Source organism: Oppia nitens, unplaced genomic scaffold (genome assembly GCF_028296485.1).
Source record: "Oppia nitens isolate AA-2021 unplaced genomic scaffold, nextdenovo-longstitch-racon4-pilon3 scaffold24_pilon_pilon_pilon, whole genome shotgun sequence".
Lineage (NCBI taxonomy): Eukaryota > Metazoa > Arthropoda > Arachnida > Sarcoptiformes > Oppiidae > Oppia > Oppia nitens.
Window position 1 is genome coordinate 1,368,550 of NW_026533204.1, and position 19,019 is coordinate 1,387,568.

General features: G+C 27.3%; 4 protein-coding genes across 5 annotated transcripts; all 4 read left to right on the plus strand.

Moving 5' to 3' along the window:
• Positions 1-7,959: 7,959 nt before the first annotated feature.
• On the plus strand, positions 7,960-9,742 carry LOC128953912 (uncharacterized). 2 transcript variants are annotated; one of them, XM_054299448.1, is made up of 3 exons: positions 7,960-8,070; positions 8,130-8,408; positions 9,095-9,742. In XM_054299448.1, the coding sequence occupies exons 2-3, from the start codon at positions 8,201-8,203 to the stop codon at positions 9,451-9,453; spliced, it is 567 nt and encodes a 188-aa protein (XP_054155423.1). In that variant the 5' UTR covers positions 7,960-8,070; positions 8,130-8,200; the 3' UTR covers positions 9,454-9,742. The 2 variants fall into 2 exon arrangements, with proteins under 2 accessions (XP_054155423.1, XP_054155421.1); XM_054299446.1 differs by having other exon boundaries at positions 7,960-8,408.
• Positions 9,743-12,739: 2,997 nt separating this feature from the next.
• LOC128954082 (glucose dehydrogenase [FAD, quinone]-like) lies at positions 12,740-13,735 on the plus strand. Its single transcript, XM_054299648.1, has 2 exons — positions 12,740-13,603; positions 13,709-13,735. Exons 1-2 carry the CDS (start codon positions 12,740-12,742, stop codon positions 13,733-13,735), a joined length of 891 nt encoding a protein of 296 aa, XP_054155623.1.
• LOC128953922 (L-sorbose 1-dehydrogenase-like) lies at positions 13,735-14,674 on the plus strand. The gene has a single exon (XM_054299460.1). The coding sequence runs from the start codon at positions 13,735-13,737 to the stop codon at positions 14,629-14,631; it is 897 nt and encodes a 298-aa protein (XP_054155435.1). The 3' UTR covers positions 14,632-14,674.
• A 2,043-nt stretch (positions 14,675-16,717) lies between these two features.
• Positions 16,718-18,776, plus strand: LOC128954083 (L-sorbose 1-dehydrogenase-like). Its single transcript, XM_054299649.1, has 3 exons — positions 16,718-17,656; positions 17,749-18,119; positions 18,219-18,776. Exons 1-3 carry the CDS (start codon positions 16,771-16,773, stop codon positions 18,774-18,776), a joined length of 1,815 nt encoding a protein of 604 aa, XP_054155624.1. The 5' UTR covers positions 16,718-16,770.
• The last annotated feature ends 243 nt before the right edge of the window (positions 18,777-19,019 follow it).

A 19,019-nucleotide genomic window follows, 5' to 3' on the forward strand; every position in this document is an offset into this window, starting at 1 on the left:
CTAACTGTTCGGGACAGTTATCATAATGATCCGGAAATCGAAAAGCATAACCAAGTACTTGTCGAACAGGGAGGTGTTGTAGTGGTAGAAGACGAACTGGAGGTTTCGTTTCCGGTTTATGATAATATAATCGGACACTACCAACCAGTGTCCTATTCGTGGAAAGAATTTTGCAAAAGCTATATAAAGAATGAATCGATGAGACAAACAGTCAAAGATTATAGAAATCCGGTGTTGTTTTTGGGAGCAAATGAATCCGATTATAATACCATTGCCTGGGATTTGGTGATTGATAAACGAGGCCATGAAAAGGATATGGGAAGAGATGTTCTGCGATGTCGACGCAAATGCTATCTGGTCATACCGGAAGGTGCCTACATTGTGGCCGTCGAGGAATGGGGGCCAGGAATTGATGAGATTTGGCAAAGACATCAATACGAACAGCTGCACCGGGCAATTGTGAGACACCGTAATGCAAATTCATACATCTATGAAAAACCGAAACGATTTCAGGCGCCCGAAGACAATAAAATGCTTGAAAAGATTCTCACAAATACATGGACTGAAAACCAGACTAAAGTGGACAGACATATTGAGATCGACATTCATGACTCACATCGAGTCAGAGAAGCTTATGAAGATTATTATAAAAAATGGAATATCGATCCATCAGATCGTTATAACCGAAAAAATCCGAAAGTCTACCCAAAAGAGTTCAACTTTTATCGATTTACTGAAGTTAAAGACCAGTCAGAATGGCGCTCATACTGTCCGCCACCGGCCTATCCACCGGTCAAGATCACTAATCCCGAGACTAACGAATTTCGGCTCTACTATTTGCCACAACTATTATCATTTACCGACAAAAAATGTGATTTGCGGACAGTCTTCAAAAAGTACAGTTACGACCCAATGACCTACAAAACACTGTCCAAGAAATCTATTTATCCGTTTGGCACACAAGAGTCACCTATACTAGAGCTGAGAAAAGAGTCGATTGTTTTCGATGAATACGAATGGAAACCAATCATCAATCCATGCGATTACAAACATCTGATGGAAAATCGTTTAGACTATAGATTGGGTGTCGACGGACGATACTATGAGAAGACTGATCACCGAATAGGAAAAGTTCAAAGTCTTTACTATGAATTTGTCGATCCGAGTGATGACAACAAAACGGCAATTCAGGTAAACATTGATCCAAAAGTTGACGACATTACTCGAGGACTACAACCGTTGCTTGAAACGAAAACGGACAAAGAAATTACAAATCTCATCAAAAGTAGTCAATTGAAACCAACGCCCTTTTACAGGTCGAAGTTAAGTCGAAAACCAACAACAAGTAGTTCATCAAAAGCACAGACAGCACAACAATCAACGACTAGTCATTCGGATCCAGCATTAGGACACTCCTCCAGACATTCAGAATCGGATGACAAAAGAAAAAGTTCTCGTGAGTCCAATGACGACGACGACGACGACAAGTACGACGACCGCCACCAGAGTCCTAGTCGGAGATCAAGAGATCGCGAAAGTCGTAGACGAAGATCAAGAGATCGCGAAAGTCGTAGACGAAGATCAAGAGATCGCGAAAGTCGTAGACGAAGATCAAGAGATCGCCAAAAACGTAAAGACAGTCCAAAAGACGATGAAAGAGATAGAAAGCATAGAAGAGATCATTGAATGGTTTTTAATGAAAAAGACAAGAATTGTAAAACAAGAATCAAAATATAAAATATTTTTTTTTAAAATATACACAATATTAGTATTTATTTTAGAAAAAAATGAAAATTTATTAATATATACCATACAATCATTGATTTGGGTTTAAATAAAATAAAAAAAATAGTAATTATTATTTATTTATTATTTAATTGACTACAATATAAAAATTTATTAAATTTATAATTATATAAGAATACTAACAAATACTTAATAAATAATATCAAACCTTATTTAAAAGTCATTAATAATTAATAATTAAAAAATTGTTAAAAATTAGTAATAAAATAAAATAATTAGATAGTTTATGTATTATTGAAAAATAATTTAACATTTATTGATAAGTAAAATATTATTTAACAGTAAACTTATTGATCAAAAATTCTCATAAATAGTGTATAATTATTGAAACAAATAAACAGATATTGAAATGTTTCGAGACTTGTGATCGCAAATAAATTATAACAATAGATACCAATCGTTGGTCCGGACAGTCGTTCAATAAATTCGTTGACCACAAGTCGATCCCTGACCGACATAACCGGATAGCGTCTCAAATAGCTGTAAACTAATGGCAGTGGCCGATGAGCTAAATGTGATAACAATATAAACAATGAAAATACAACAGTAAACAATCCTAATTGATATAAAAGTATAACTTTTATTGTTATTTTGGTTAAACTATCTAAACTATAATGTTGTAATATATAAAATCCCAGTAGAAATATTGTAAACCATATTGTATAGAGTAAGTACATACAAATACAAATATATTGATTAAAACTAGATACCAGTTGAGTACAATACTGGTGCTGATGTATGGCATGGATAAGCAATTTATGGGAACCTGTTTTTAATGATCGTCTAAATAATAGATTAGTTTTCCAAAGTTTTAAAAATAAATAGATTATAGTAGTAAAAAATATAAATATCCAATAATATATAAACCACCATATATGTTTTATTGAAATTACTAAATTATAATACCATATGATTGATAGCAAACCGATTAGGTAGGTGCTCATCATGTAATAGGATGGGGACGTCCAGAAACATACAACAGATATTATGGTACATAATATGTTACTATAAATTATAAATATCTTAAATATTTGTTTACTATATTTTAGTATAAAGTAATATAATATTTTTATATTTATTAAATGATAGTTTAAGTTTAATCGATAATAACTATTTATGTAATTATCATATTTAATATTGTAGACCATATGCCAGAAATGTTTGTATTTAGTATTAATATTCATAGTTGACTTCGGATATGCCAGAATGTCTAGCACCTAGGTGTTACTTTTTGTAAATATAATAACAGTTACACACAAAATTTTATTATCAAAGTTATCACTTTTTCAACTAACTTATGCAGACATTTTTGAACAAAATATGAATTTAAAAAATGTCTAAAAGTTCAATTTAAACTAAAATTTTAAAAATATTTATACTAAATGTAACAAAATTTCTAAAAATAATTTTTTTCTATCAATTTTTATTTCATTTTCATTTAAAAGTTATTAGGTGCTATAATATACAATTTAATAATTAATTCCATTTATACTCAAAAACATTGTTATAATTATTATTATAATTTTTAAAATTTTAGTTTAAATTGAAGTTTTAGACATTTTTTAAGTTCGTGTTTTGTACAAAAATGTCTGCATAAGTTAGTTGAAATAGTGATAATTTTCATATATTTTTTGTGTGTAACTGTTATTATATTTACAAAAAGTAACACCTAGGTGCTAGACATTCTGGCATATCCGAAGTCAAATTCATAGTATAATTGATATCTTGATATATTAAATTAAGTATAATTAAACATAATAAAATACTAAACATTATAATCATATAAATAATGAATAATCCATTTTCAATAACTTGTGTGACATCGCATACCAGTGCCAATACATAGTGATTATTGGCTGAACTAGTGATGTACCGATTGCAAAATGCTCAATTGCATTGCTCGGAAATTGCGTGAAATTGCCGCAATTGCAAAAAGCTCGATTGCGAAAATCGCAATTGTAACATAGAAAAATTTATAATTTTTAAAAAATTAACAAAATTTAAATGGCAAAGCAATATGAATAAAAACATAAATTAATTATATAAAATTTAATTATTTTATCATAAAATGTTGCCATCTAAAAACCATGTAAAAATAATAATAAATTAGTAAATTCTTTTAATCTATTGTAAACAAAATTTTTAACGTTGTCAAAGTTAATTTTTATACATTCCCTCATGCGCGCAATTTCAAACAATTTCACGCAATTTTCCGCAATTGCGGCAATCGAAAATTGAATTGCGAAAAATTACCAACACTAGGCTGAACAGATGATTATTAAACGGAGTATTGTTAGCAAACAATTCAATTTCAATGCAATCGCTTTCATAACGTGTTTCCTATYTAATGGTTGTCCGGCGTATTGTTCATCAATAGTCCGATAAATCATTATATAATTTGATTGAAATATTAATTCAAATTCATTGCATATGTCAACCATATTGGGATTGTAATTAATAACCATTGTCTTAATAATGTTAAATATGGCTAAATTAAAATAAATTAACCGTAATATAAATCGTATCATAATTATTAATAATCAAAGTTAAATATCAATTAATAAAAAAAATATGTTAATTTTAATAAAAATAAAATATATGTAAATTTTGAATGAAATTATTAGTAATGTAAACTACTTTAGTTTTTTAATAGTAATTATTTTATAATTGGATTTATTTTGGTGACATATATGCAAATTTATTGTTGATGTTATAAACTAATTTATTATAATATCTAATAAAATAATTATAATTGCTACATTGCGTGATAGTTATATATAATCTAGATTTTTTTAATTGTTTTTAGTTAATACATAAATACTGTAGTAATAGTATCACATATAAATAATTTCCTATTTTTAGTCTATTTTAATTATCAATAAATGGAAATTATTATATTTTCGTATAGAAAATAATAATAATTATAATTTCGATATTAATTATAATATATAAACACATGTAGATGCTTTTATTGTATAATATAATGTATATATATATATATAATTTATAAATCATTTTATTATTTTTTGATTGATTTAACCTGAAATTTTAGTAAAAATTTTGCAAATTTCCAACAAAAAAATTGGCCCAACTTTTTAAAGTTTGGTGTAAAATAAATTACAATTATTATATAAAATAAATTAAAAATTTACATATTTTATATATAAAACAATTAATTATATAACATATAAAACAAATTTGTATTATAAACAATTATAATATCATACACACTATGAATATCATGCAAACAATAATTATTAAAATTTAAAAAAAAACAAATTCAAAATTTTTTTTTTGTATTTATTTTTATATGCAAATAAATATTTTTTTATTTTGATAAAAAATCATATATCAATAATAATACATTTTTAAAGTTTTAAAAATTCATAAAAAACTTGCAAAACAAATTGAAAAAATAAAAAATATATTAAATGATATCCTAGTTTCACAATTCAATTTTGATTATCATTTCATAACCACACCGACAACACCAACACCAACACCAACACCAACACCAACACCAACACCAACACCAACACCAACACCAACACCAACACCAACACCAACACCAACACCAACACCAACACCAACACCAACACCAACACCAACACACCACTAATGAACCGATATTTGTACCGATTTTGCGGTAAAATTGTCAGCTGTCGTATCCAATCGTCTGAAATGCTTTACCTGTTGTCTGTGTTTGGTCTCTACCGAAACCCAATGGACATCGATGTCTACACTGTTGTCCGCTATCTGTGTCATCGATTGGATGTCAATATTTGCGAAAACGACAACATTTTTGGCATTTTTCTAGAAATATGACGATAGAAACCAAACAAACAAAAAAAATCTAGAAATATTTTTTTTAAAAACCAATTAGTTATTGTATATACAGTAATATTATTAGTATATTACAGTATTATTAGATGAAATACAAGCAATAATAATAATAATAAAGTAATTAAAAAAAATAAATTAGTTAAAAATTATACACTCATAATATGAAATTATTGATTTTATTTTCTCACTGGACAGCAAAAGTACTGTACAAATAATATTTAAAAAAAAAGTTTAATACAATTTTCAAACTTTTATGTTTAATGTTTAATGTTTTTTATATATAAAAAAAATACAGTGAGAGTCAATCATATTTTTTGTAAACTATTTATTAAGAAAAACCCATTTATTTTAATCTCCTAATATATATACAGTATATATATATATAATATTTAAAATAATCAATTTATGTGTTCACATATAAATGTTTTTCATATTCATTACAATATAAAAGTTTTGTTAATTTTTAACAAAAAAAAATCTTAAATAGTAATAGTAATAATAATGAAATTCAATTAATAAGGCCTTCAAAATCAATTTTTTAGTCTAACTGTCCACATCATACACAATGTAGTAGTCATCATAGATATTGCAAACCCAGTACTAAAATTTTTATTATAGTTTAGATAATAAAATATTACTAAATTAAAAAAATAAATAAATAACATAATATGTGTTAATAATATTATTGTTAGTAATTTAAAATAAAATCTATTTATTAATTACTATTATACTGTATTTTAAATTATCAAATTATTTGCCCAAAACAACAAACAACAAAAAATGCAACGATTAAAAAGTGTAATATTTAAGGACAGGGATATCGTGGAAGTATTGTTCCGTATATTTAGGACAGTCCTAGCATTTTCCAACTTTATTATCATCGTATCGTCGGCTGTACTAATGTTTACCGGCGAAGATTTAGGCGAACCCGAGCTCATACCCAATCGCAAGATACTGGTCTACGTATGTATCGTATTGCTGGCAATGGCTATCGTTGGACTGGTAGGCGTACTATTGGATTTGCTGGCACTGTTGATAGCCTATGCCCTGTTCTGGTCGATAGTAGTGGTGGTCAAAGTGGTCGAACTACGTACCGATAATTGTCTATCATTTATCATATCGGTACTAATGTTTATCTGTACCGGTATCTATGCCGGCCTACTCAGGCATACCATCAAATCAAACGATAGGATTTTGTTGACCCGAAAGTTTAGCCGAAAAATTGGTATTTAATATATAAAAAAATAATTTATTATTTTTGATAGAAATTTAACAGTTATTTAGTATTTTTCAAAATATTTCTATTTGTTATATTATGTATACTTTTTATTATAAGAATATATATATATACTGTATATCAATATCAATAAAAATTTCATTTATTATCATTAAAATATAATATAAAATACAATATTAATTAATATTAATTAATATATGAATAAATTGTATACAAAAATATGTTTTGCGATTTTTTAATCAACAAAGATTGTAAACTTTTTGTTGTTGTTGTTGTAAACATTAATAATAATCATATAAGTAAACTGATAATAAATAATATATTTTTTTCCATATAAAATCATATAAAATATTTTATATAATATTTACAAAATTATTTAATTAAAAAAAAAAGGTTTATCAACTTATTACTATATATTATATTATCAAGGGTTTAATTATACAAAATTGTTTTATATATGTTATGTTATGTAACAATTATTTATCACTACTAAATAAATATATATTATATATATTTTTTTATATTACACAAAAAAATATAATCCATAACTATTACTAAATATATAATGATAAAATTTAAATGTAAATATTAAAGATAAAAGATTTTTTTTATTAACAAACAAAAATTGTTTATCTAATCCATACCTACAGTATATATTAAATATCAAAAAATAAAAAATAAAATTAAAACAAAAATAACTAAAATGTTTGGCAAATATTATGTCACTAGTAGTAACACACACACTACCGAATAGTATCGGTGCTTAATATATAATATACTGTATATACTGTACTTTTATAAACTATTTGGGCATATTTAGCTGCATCGACTCAATCTACAGTACAGTATAGGCAGCTAAGAGCTCAGGGATGTAACCAAATAATAATAATAAAAAACAAAAAATAAAGGATGACTAAAAATAAAATTATCGATCGACTGGTAGAGTACAGTACTGTCCAATATTATGTCTGCGCTTATATTTTCAATATACATGTATATTATATATATATTTGCCGTATTGTTATATAATAAAGTATATATTGTACTGTACTGTATGTATAATAAAAATGTTTATTACAACTAAATGCGACAAACCTTTTTTTTAATGCACACATTTTGAGAGACCACAAAAACAAACAAAAAATCAAAGCCATAATCATAGCCGCCATCACTACTAAATCTCAGTAAAAAACTAAACCATCATAAACTACCTAAACTATAAACAGATATCAATAATTGATAGGTAGTTCCTTATCACTGCTACTACTACTTGGGTGGGAAAGACATTTCTAATTTCTAATAATAATCATAATAATGATTGACAGCCAACAGCAAAAAGGTATTGTCTTTTCAATAGTCAAATATCTGGTCATTGGTTTCTGGATATTGCATATAATCGGCATATTGTTGCTACTGGTGTTCGGCTCGTTGATGGTATCGGCCGCACAGGTAGACCACGACAATCATCACGAACTGTTCAAAGAGGATGTCTTAGAGCATGGAAAAGATACCTATCGTTTTGGTTAGTATTTTATAATTATTATTAATTTAATTTTAAGTGTTTTTTTGTTTGGTTGGTATTTATTATGTACTAAAATAATTATGAAAATGTTTTATATACGGTATATATGTATATATACTCTAAATTTAGTTTAAAAATTTTTAAAAATTATTAATCAATAATTATTTTTACTGATACGGGTTATTAAATTATTTTACCGTTTATTATTATTATTATTATTAAATTAAAGAATATAAAAATATGATATTTAATTGGATAAAAAATTTTATTTAGCATTTTTAAAAATTTTTTTTAAATGATAATTATAATGATAATTTATTGAAATAATATTTGAGTAATTAAAGTAATCAATACAGTATTAATAAACAAAACAAAAATAATTATTATATTGTTTTAGTTAATAATAATAATAATAATAATACCATATGTAATATATGTAACATATGTAATAATATTTATGATAACAACAAAATATTGTTATAAATATTTCTAATTTTATGTCATAAGTATTATTATTATTAATTTTGTTAGTTTTAAACAATTTGTTTATTAAATTAAACAAATAATATATTAAATATCAATAGATATACTACTAATATATAAACTATTTATATATATATTTATATTGTATATTTTTTAATTCTAATATTATCATATAATAATAATAATTATTATTATTATTTTAGTTGGCTATACCGTTATGGTAGTTGCCATAATATCGTTGCCCATTGCCATACTTGGCATACATGGCGCCTACAAGGAAAGCCTAAAACTCAATACAATTATGTGCGCCATCGGTATTATTGGTCTGGTATTGACACTGTTTAGCGGCCAAATCTATCGTATACTATTGAACGTGTCGTTTACCTGTTTGATTATCTACTATACCTATTTGATTAAGAAATTTCAAGACATGTCCATCAAACAGGTGGACAACAATCCCGAGTTTGGCGGCCAAATGATGGTCACTGGCGGTGTGATTGGCGGCGGCGTCGGCGAGCCTAACGAGAAGACCGGTATTGCTATGTATCCGTATAAACAATAAACAGCCAAACCAACAACAAAAACTAACTAACTGTCCATTTAGTTATCATTAAATGCTAACTAAATGGTTATATAATGTTGTGTTTGTGTTAATTGATTAGTTAACCCAAAAAAATTTTTTTTGCATTAATAGATCTCATAATATATTATTGTTTATTATTATTATTGTTATTATATATTAATAGTTGTTAATTCTAAACCTATAACTACCTATAAATTTCTAATTATCTAGTTAAATTTTAAATATTCAATTTAATATATATATATACAGTAGCTATATATATGATATATGATATATTAATATATGTTAAATTATTAAAACTAAAAATTGATATTGATAATTGACAATCTTACTGTTTGTGCCCATTTTATGTGAATGATAGATAGATAGATAGGAAAAAATAGATAGATTGATAGATAGATAGATAGATAGATAGATAGATAGATAGATAGATAGATAGAGAGAGAGAGAGAGAGAGAGAGAGAGAGAAAGAGAGAGAGATTTAAAATTACTTTAAAATGTTATGATTGAGAACCTGGCTGTTAATTTTGTATGTACAGTATGTACTCTATATTGAGTTATAATTTTGTAATGTGATGCTATGATATGTGATGTAATGATATAAGTGTTATTAAGTCAATAGTTATCGATATATACAGTACTATATTTAATATATGATAATTTTATTACTATTAAACTTTTATCTGAATTTAATAATATAATAAATTTTTTTTTTTTGATTTATAATTAATGGTTCAATATAATTATAAATTTATTTTTCAAAAAAAAAATGAATATTATGTGTGTAATTTATTTGTTATAAAAAAATATACAATATTTTTTTTTTAATATTAAGCTACTTGATATTTGGTAATTGTCAAACAAACAAAACATAATAATAACATTATTTTTTAATATTTTGTAAACTTAATTATTATAAATCTATATAGCCTTGTTAAGTTTTTTAAATATATATATTGAGTTTATTATGTATGTAAATGCTATAAATATACAGTATATTTATTTAATATAATTTGCAGCATATGATATTACAAACTTTATAAATATATACATGTACAATTTAGTAATTAAAAATTATTTAATTATCTGATCACTAATTAAACAATTAATTATAACAATACAATAACAACAATAACAAACATTAAATTTATTAATTAATTAAAATATATTGAAAATAATATTTTATTTTCAACTAATATTTATAGACTAATATTTTTGATTTTAACTAAATTTTTAATATTAAAATATTATATTTTAAAAATATTTTACTTAAACTGATAGTAATCATAATATTATTAAAAATAATAATTTTATAATTACTGGTTGTTATAATAATTTTATAAATTTAATTTATTCAAAGATATAGACACTTAAAAAACAAATTTTATTGTTATTACACTACAGTATTATATTAAATATAATTATAGATTAAAAGATTAAATATTAAACAATAATTATATTATTTAAAATTTATTTAATTACATGATTATTAAATTTTCAATAAATAACAAATGTTTTTTTTCAGTGTTACACATTTATATAATTATTTGATAATTGTATTAATTATTACTAAATAAAATGTTTAATTAATTACATTATAATTTAAACAGTAGCGGATTTTTAAAATATAATTATATTTGTAAAAACATGTTTTCAAAAATATAAAAAATAACATTAACTTTATTTTTTATGTTATTCAAAAATTATAAACACTGTTTTTTTTAATTTAAAATTTATTATATTTTATATGTATGCTAAAAATTTTTGATTAATAAATGATATTATTGTTGTATTATTAAATAATTATTTCTACTGTATATTTTTTCCTTAATATAAAATAAATACATCAATAAATATCAATATATTTTTGTGATATAATTTCAGATACAATTTCAAATTAGTTTAATAATAATAATAATAATATAAAACATTTATTATATAGTTTATTAAATAATAATAATAAAACATTAATGTTTTTTATAATTTATTATTTATTAACAATTTATTAAATAAATATATTAAATATCGATATTAAACTTTCACTTAGCAACTAAAATTGCATAACTTATTAATTGAATTATATGTTATTTGATAATTAATTAAAAACTATGAATATTTTATTAGCAAAAAAGTTATGTCCAAAAAATAATATTTTATTGCATTTTATTTGATATTAAAAAAACAAACAAAAAACTATATTTGGTTAGATTAAGATTTATTTAATTTTCAGCTATTATTTTTTGTTAATAAATTATAAATTAAATACAGTTTTGTTATTATTATTATTATTATTATAACTGTATATATCTGTTATTAATTTATTAAAGGTTATAAAACAAAAATAGCGATCTAAATACTTTTATTAAAAATTATTTGTTTTTTATTATTTATTTAAAAAAAACATAATTAATTTTCTTAAAGTTTATAATTAACACTATCTAAGTATATATAAATTAATACATAAATACTTTTACTTTTTATAATACATTTCTATCTCTCTCTCTCTCTCTCTCTCTATATATATATATATATATATATATATATATATATATATATATATATATATATATATATATTAAATTGCATTATAAATACTAGAATACAATATATTAAACATTTTTTTTAAAATATACAATTTATATTAATAAAACTATTAAAATAAAATAATTGAAAAAACTAATAATAATTTCAATATTAATTGCCTAAAGTCTTAATGCTAAGTATGTCAATAAAAAAACATATATATATATATATTCAAATAATTCAAACAATAAAAAAAACCACACATAAAAAAATATTTGGATAAGTTTCAGGTATTCAACAACAATAAAAAAAATAGCAAACCAAACATTTTTATATCATAATTTGAAACTAATATTAAATAGTTTATACATTATATTTACAACAATAATACAGTATTGTACTATACTATCTGTTAAATGTAAAAGTGGATTATATCCCCTCAATTAGTATTTATTATAATTTTATTTTAATCCCTTTTTTATTATTGGAGATTAAAAGGCATTAATATCTATTGAGGAGGAAAAAAAGGGGGATTGACAGCCTGTCAAAAATGCGCATGATCAATTTTTCATATTTGAATCCCCTTTTTTATTTCAAAAAATTATTAAATCCTTAATTATCTATCAAAAATTATATATGCAAACATAGCATAAAATTTTTAGTTTAATAATAATAACAATAATAATAATAAATAAATAATATATATATATATAAGTTATTGACTGACCCTGATTGAAAAACAATGGTAGCTACCGGTGCTATATCACTGTTCCTGTCGGTGGCACTGTTTATGTTGCAAAACTATATGCGCCACCAATCTATTATTACCGATGATCATCTTATACAGTCGGCATACGATTTTATTGTTGTCGGTTCGGGATCAGCCGGTTCGATAGTGGCCAGCCGTTTGGCCGAATCTGGCCAGGTCCGGGTACTGTTGCTGGAAGCTGGCGAAATTGCCGGCGGCAATACAGACATACCGGGCGCCTATTGGCTGTTTTTCAACTCCCGTATCGACTGGAACTATACGCACGACGAGGGACCAGTAGGTATAGGATTTCGTCACCGGCGGATACCGGAGAAAAAAGGTCGGGTCATCGGCGGCAGCGGTTCGATCAATACATTGATCTACAATCGCGGTCATCGGCGCTGTTTCGACGACTGGGCCCAACTGTTTGGCGCAAACGGCTGGACCTACAAGGAAGTGTTGCCGCTGTTCAAACTATGGGAAAATCAAACCGATCCCCTATTGGTGGCCAACGGCTATCACGGTACTAGTGGACCCATACAGGTTACTACTTGGCAAAAACCGGCACCGATTATGCTATTGCATCAGCAGGCGGTCAACGAAATGGGCTTCAAAACAGTGGACATCAACGGTCCGGAACAGTTTGGTACAATGTTAGGCCAGGCCTATATCGGTACCGACGGTGTTCGCCAGAGTTCGGCCAACGGCTATATCGACCCGAATCCCTATCCACACAATCTACATATACTGGCCAATGCGTACGTCACGCGCATACTGTTTGAGGATAAACGTGCGGTCGGTGTCCAGTATGTGCGGAACGGATTGAAACAAACTGTTTTTGCTAAACGTGAGGTCATTGTTAGCGCCGGTATGTATTTTGTTTTATTTAAAAAAATTATAACTCCTCCTTATATGATATATTATATACTATATATATATAATGTTTATTTATCTAATCTATAGGTGCCATCCAAACGCCAAAATTATTGATGACATCCGGAGTCGGACCGCGCGACCAATTAGCACATTTTGGTATACCATTGGTGATGGACCTGCCAGTGGGTGAAAACTATCAAAATCATCCAGGTGTTACACTGGAACTACTGTTGAATGACAAATACAAGGGCCTGTTCGGTGTCGGCTCTACCGTATCAGTGGAACAACTACAAGAGTACTACACCCATCATACCGGACCACTAACCGAACACTACCGATCACTGACCTATCTGTACACCCGAAACAATCCCGACGGACCTCACTATCCTAACTCTATATTCGAAACCGGTCTCTATCTGTTCCCGCAAAACCTGTCCCAACAGGTCAACCAATTTGAACGCCAACACGACTGGGATCTGTTTCATACACCCTATTTGGGCAAACATTACTTTTTTGTCCACACAATACTGCATCGGCCACGCAGTCGCGGTTATGTACGCTTGCAATCGGCCGATCCGTTTGTCTATCCGGCAGTCAATGCCCGATTTCTGGCCGACCCACTCGACTACGACGATCTATTCGAGTCAATGAAGTATATGTTCTACTTTTTCGAGACCTCATCCATTGCCAAATACATGGAACCGATGCAACCGATACCCGGCTGTCATTTCTGTCCGCACGGCTTCGTACACGAGTGCGACCAATATATCCGCTGCGTTATCGAACAACAGGCCGACTCTGGCTTTCATTCGGTGGGTACCTGTCGTATGGGTTCTGTGGACAGACATGATGTTGTAGTCGATCCGCGGCTACGGGTTAAGGGTATGGATGGTCTGCGTGTATGCGATGCCTCTATTATGCCTCTCATAACCAATGGTAATACCAATGGACCGACACTTATGATTGGCGAAAAGTGTGCTCAAATGGTCAGAGAGGACAACCATCTATAATTTAAGGAACTGTATGTGTGATTTTTGTGTGAATGTGTGTGTGTAGGGGTATACACATAAAATAATATATGATAATTATGTTGTTATTTAGTTAACTATTGAGAAAGTTATGTTTATTTTGTGTTATATTGTTGTTATGTTTGAGTGTGAATTAATTGCATTTAAAACATTTTTTTGTTTTGTTATACATTATTGTTTTGGGTAAACTATTTTTTTGTAGTATTTATTAAATAATAAGATAATTATAACAATTTAATTAAAAATAAGTTATATATATTTTTTATGTGCTAATAACAAAAAATAATTAAATTATTATAAATTGATTAGAAATTATTACAATTATTATCATTTTATTATTGTTGATGAATAATAATAATAATAAAATATGGTATTAAATAAATGTTATAATATGAGATTTACTAAATGATAAACTTTAATTATTTAAATATGTTATTAATTTCAAATAAGTTTTATGCAAATAAATTACAAATAAATATTTTATAACAAATATATAATAATAATCATATATTTATTATTTTTTTGATATACTTTACTGTTATTTATTTTTAAAAAAAAACTATTTAATTTATATAACATTATTTAAATTTGATAAAAAAGATTTATATGTAATAAATAAATATCTGTAAAATTACTTTTTTTATAAACATTAAATTAATAAATATTATGCAATTTATTTAGATAAACTAAATTATAATAATTTTTAAAAAAAATAATAACATAAGTTTATATTTCATAATTTGATCCAAATTAATATAACTCTATTTTTTAATATAATAAATTACTAATAATTAATTTAGGACTTAATCAAAAAATAATTTATCATTAAAAACTATTTTTGTTTAATTAAAATAATTAAATTTATCCTTTAACAAGGGCATAAAATATAACACAAATAGATATATATATATAATATATATATATATATTAGAGATATAATTATCAATTTATAATTAACATAAATTAAATAACATAAATGAATAACATTGTTAATTACAAAATTATTTTTTTTATATCAATATATAATCAATTTATATAGAGTATAAACTTTATAAAGTTATATATAAATTATATGATATAAGTATTTTATATATAAAAGTGCAAAACTCGATAATTATCAATAAATATTTTGTTAAATATAAATAAATTTGGAGTTTTTATTTAATTTGAAAAAAAAATAATAATATAAAATTATTTTTAAAAAATATGGGCATAACCAGTTAAAACAATTATCTTTTTTTAAAAAAATAAAAATAATTTTAATAAAATTTAATATTTAAGAGCAATTAGAGAGAGAGAGAGAGATATTATATTATAGTTAAAAATTATTGCTTAATGTTTTTTGTTGTTGTTGTTTTTGTAATATTTAAATTTTTAAAATGAAAAACAATATCACGATAATATCAGTTTGAAAAAAAATCGTATATTAATAATTTATATTGATATGAAAAAAATATAATAGTTTTATTTTTAAAATAAAAGTTTAAATTTTTGTTTTTTTCTTATAAATATACTATATATGATAATAGTAGTGTATATATTAATATATAGTACTTATATATATAATATATTAATATATTGTAAATACTGTTATATATGCAAATGTCAAACAAAATTAAAAAGTGCTCTGATTTTTATATATTTGCTATAATTTGCTTATAAATTAATAATAATAATAATAAAAAAGTTGTTTTAACCTTAATTTTGATTTTTATTATTATTAATAATTTAGAAATTTATAAGGGAAAGTTGTTTTTTCGTGTAAAAGGATTTCCCTCACATACACACACACACACACACACTCACTCACATACAAAACCAGTGTAACTACCAGTGCTAAACAAACTTATAAAAAAAATTATAATAATTATTATTATAATAAATGTAATAATTATAATATAATTCTAATATAACATTGATATCATATAATAAAACTTATGATTCATAAGATTATAGTTAATAATCTTTGAAATAAATGTGAACATACCTGTGCTAAACCTATACCTGTGCTTATATCTGTATCAATACATACCTACATATCTAATATTTCTAAAAATCTACAAAGGAGGTCTTAATTTTATTTAAAAAAAATAACCAATTTGTATATGTGTGTGTGCAATAATGGCCCCACCATTAGTCGGTATATCCATACAATTGTTATCAATAGCGGCACTTATATTGCAAAACAATATCCAACACGACTCGGTTGAGACATCAGTCCATCAAATACAAGCCGTTTACGACTTTATTGTTGTCGGTTCAGGTTCTTCAGGTGCCATAGTAGCCAATCGGTTGGCCGAAAACCCGCACATCCGTGTCCTGTTGGTCGAAGCTGGCGGCCCGAGTGGTCTCATCAACGACATACCGGCCCAGACAGCTACGGGCGCCCTATTCTATTCGGAACAAGACTGGAACTATACGCTAACACCGCAAAAGTATGGCGTCTCCTATCAGAATCGGGTAATACCCGAAAACAGGGGTCACGTAATTGGCGGCACTTCATCATTCAACTCAATGATCTACAATCGGGGCAATCGTCGTACGTTTGACGTATGGGCTAAAGAGTACGGCGCTATCGGTTGGAGCTATGAGGAGGTGTTACCCTATTTTATGAAATACGAGAAAAACTTGGATCCACTAGTGGCCAGCAATGGATTTCACGGTACCACTGGTCCCATTGAGATAACATCGTGGTCTCATCCGCCGCCGATCATACAGTTGCACCAACAGGCGGCCAACGAGTTGCATATACCCAGTACCGACATTAACGGTGCCCAGCAGTTCGGTACAGCTGTCTGTCAGGCTTTTATCGATGGTAAGGGTCGGCGAAGTAGTGCATCCAATGCCTATATCGACCCGAATCCCTATCCACATAATCTTCATATACTTGCCCGGGCATTGGTTACGAAAATTTTGTTTGAAGATAAGCGAGCCGTTGGCATACAGTTCCTCCGACACGGAACCGAGCATAAAATTTTTGCCAAAAAAGAGATTATCGTCAGCGCCGGTATGTAATTATAATCACCCACTCCACCCCACTCCCCAAATAGTAATATCAGTTATATTGATTGACATATAACTAGGTTGTTATTATTATAGGTACCATCAATACACCGCAATTGTTAATGTTGTCGGGCATCGGACCCGAAAAACATCTACACGACCTCGGCATACCAGTACTCAGCGATTTACCAGTTGGCGACAACTATCAAAATCATTGGGGTGTTAGCATTGATTTTGCCATCAAAGAAAAGTACTATCACTTGCTGAGCACCGGTGGCCAAATGAATGTCCCGCAATTGTATCAGTTTTTGGCCCGAAAAACTGGACCACTAGCCCAACACTATCGTACGGTTGTCTACTATAATACTCACAACAACAAAGATAAGGACTGGCCTAATACTAATTGGGAAACTGGTCTATACCTGTATCCGGCAAACCTGAGCGATGTCAGGGCCTTCCCTCATGAGGTAAGTTATGTGTGTGTATATAGTACCACACATCTAGTTGGATCCATCCCTGAGCTTGCACTGTATCACTGACTACTTGGTTGTCCCCCCTGGTATTAGGACCGACACGCTTGGGACATATTCAGAGCACCACTATTGGGTCGTTACTACTTTTTTGTCCATCCAATTCTACAGAGACCGCGATCAGTCGGCAGTATACGACTGGCCTCGAAAAGTCCGCTATACTATCCGCTTATCGACGGCAACGTATTGGCCGATCCGAAAGATTATGCCGATCTACACGAGTCGATCAAAGCGGCCCTATATTTCTACGAGCGGTCATCGATTGCCGAATATCTGGAACCAATTGAACCGATACCCGGCTGTCAGTTTTGTAAGGACCGACAGTTTGTCAACGAATGCGATGAGTATATCCAGTGTCTGATTGTTCAGACGGCCTACTCGTGCTATCATCCGGCCGGTACTGCCCGTATGGGTGCCCATGAAAGACACGATACTGTAGTTGATCCACGACTTAGGGTCAAAGGTGTCGACGGTTTACGTGTATGCGATGCCTCCGTAATGCCGTTACTGATGAACGGCAATACCAATGCCGCTTCGCTGATGATCGGCGAAAAGTGTGCCGATCTGGTCAAACATGATAACCAATTGGCATAATTGTTGACATAATTTTATTATTAATAAAATAGTTTATTATTATTATTATTATTGTTATAAATGTTAATTTAATAATAGAAATAAATAAATAATATTACAATAAATATTTATTTAATATTTTTTTTGAAAATATAAATAATAATTAAAAGTAATTATGTTAAATGTACTATTAATGTATTATTATTATTATTATTATTATTATTATTATTAGCATTAAAACTATTAAAAACATTACAATGAAAA

Coding starts and splice junctions, on each gene's coding strand:
- LOC128953922 (XM_054299460.1), top strand. CDS start 13,735: ATGACATCCGGAGTCGGACCGCGCGACCAATTAGCACATTTTGGTATA.
- LOC128953912 (XM_054299446.1), top strand. CDS start 8,201: ATGATTGACAGCCAACAGCAAAAAGGTATTGTCTTTTCAATAGTCAAA. Junction 8,409..9,094: donor AAAAGATACCTATCGTTTTG/GTTAGTATTTTA, acceptor TTATTATTTTAG/TTGGCTATACCGTTATGGTA.
- LOC128954082 (XM_054299648.1), top strand. CDS start 12,740: ATGGTAGCTACCGGTGCTATATCACTGTTCCTGTCGGTGGCACTGTTT. Junction 13,604..13,708: donor TTGCTAAACGTGAGGTCATT/GTTAGCGCCGGT, acceptor TCTAATCTATAG/GTGCCATCCAAACGCCAAAA.
- LOC128954083 (XM_054299649.1), top strand. CDS start 16,771: ATGGCCCCACCATTAGTCGGTATATCCATACAATTGTTATCAATAGCG. Junction 17,657..17,748: donor AGAGATTATCGTCAGCGCCG/GTATGTAATTAT, acceptor TTATTATTATAG/GTACCATCAATACACCGCAA. Junction 18,120..18,218: donor TCAGGGCCTTCCCTCATGAG/GTAAGTTATGTG, acceptor CCCTGGTATTAG/GACCGACACGCTTGGGACAT.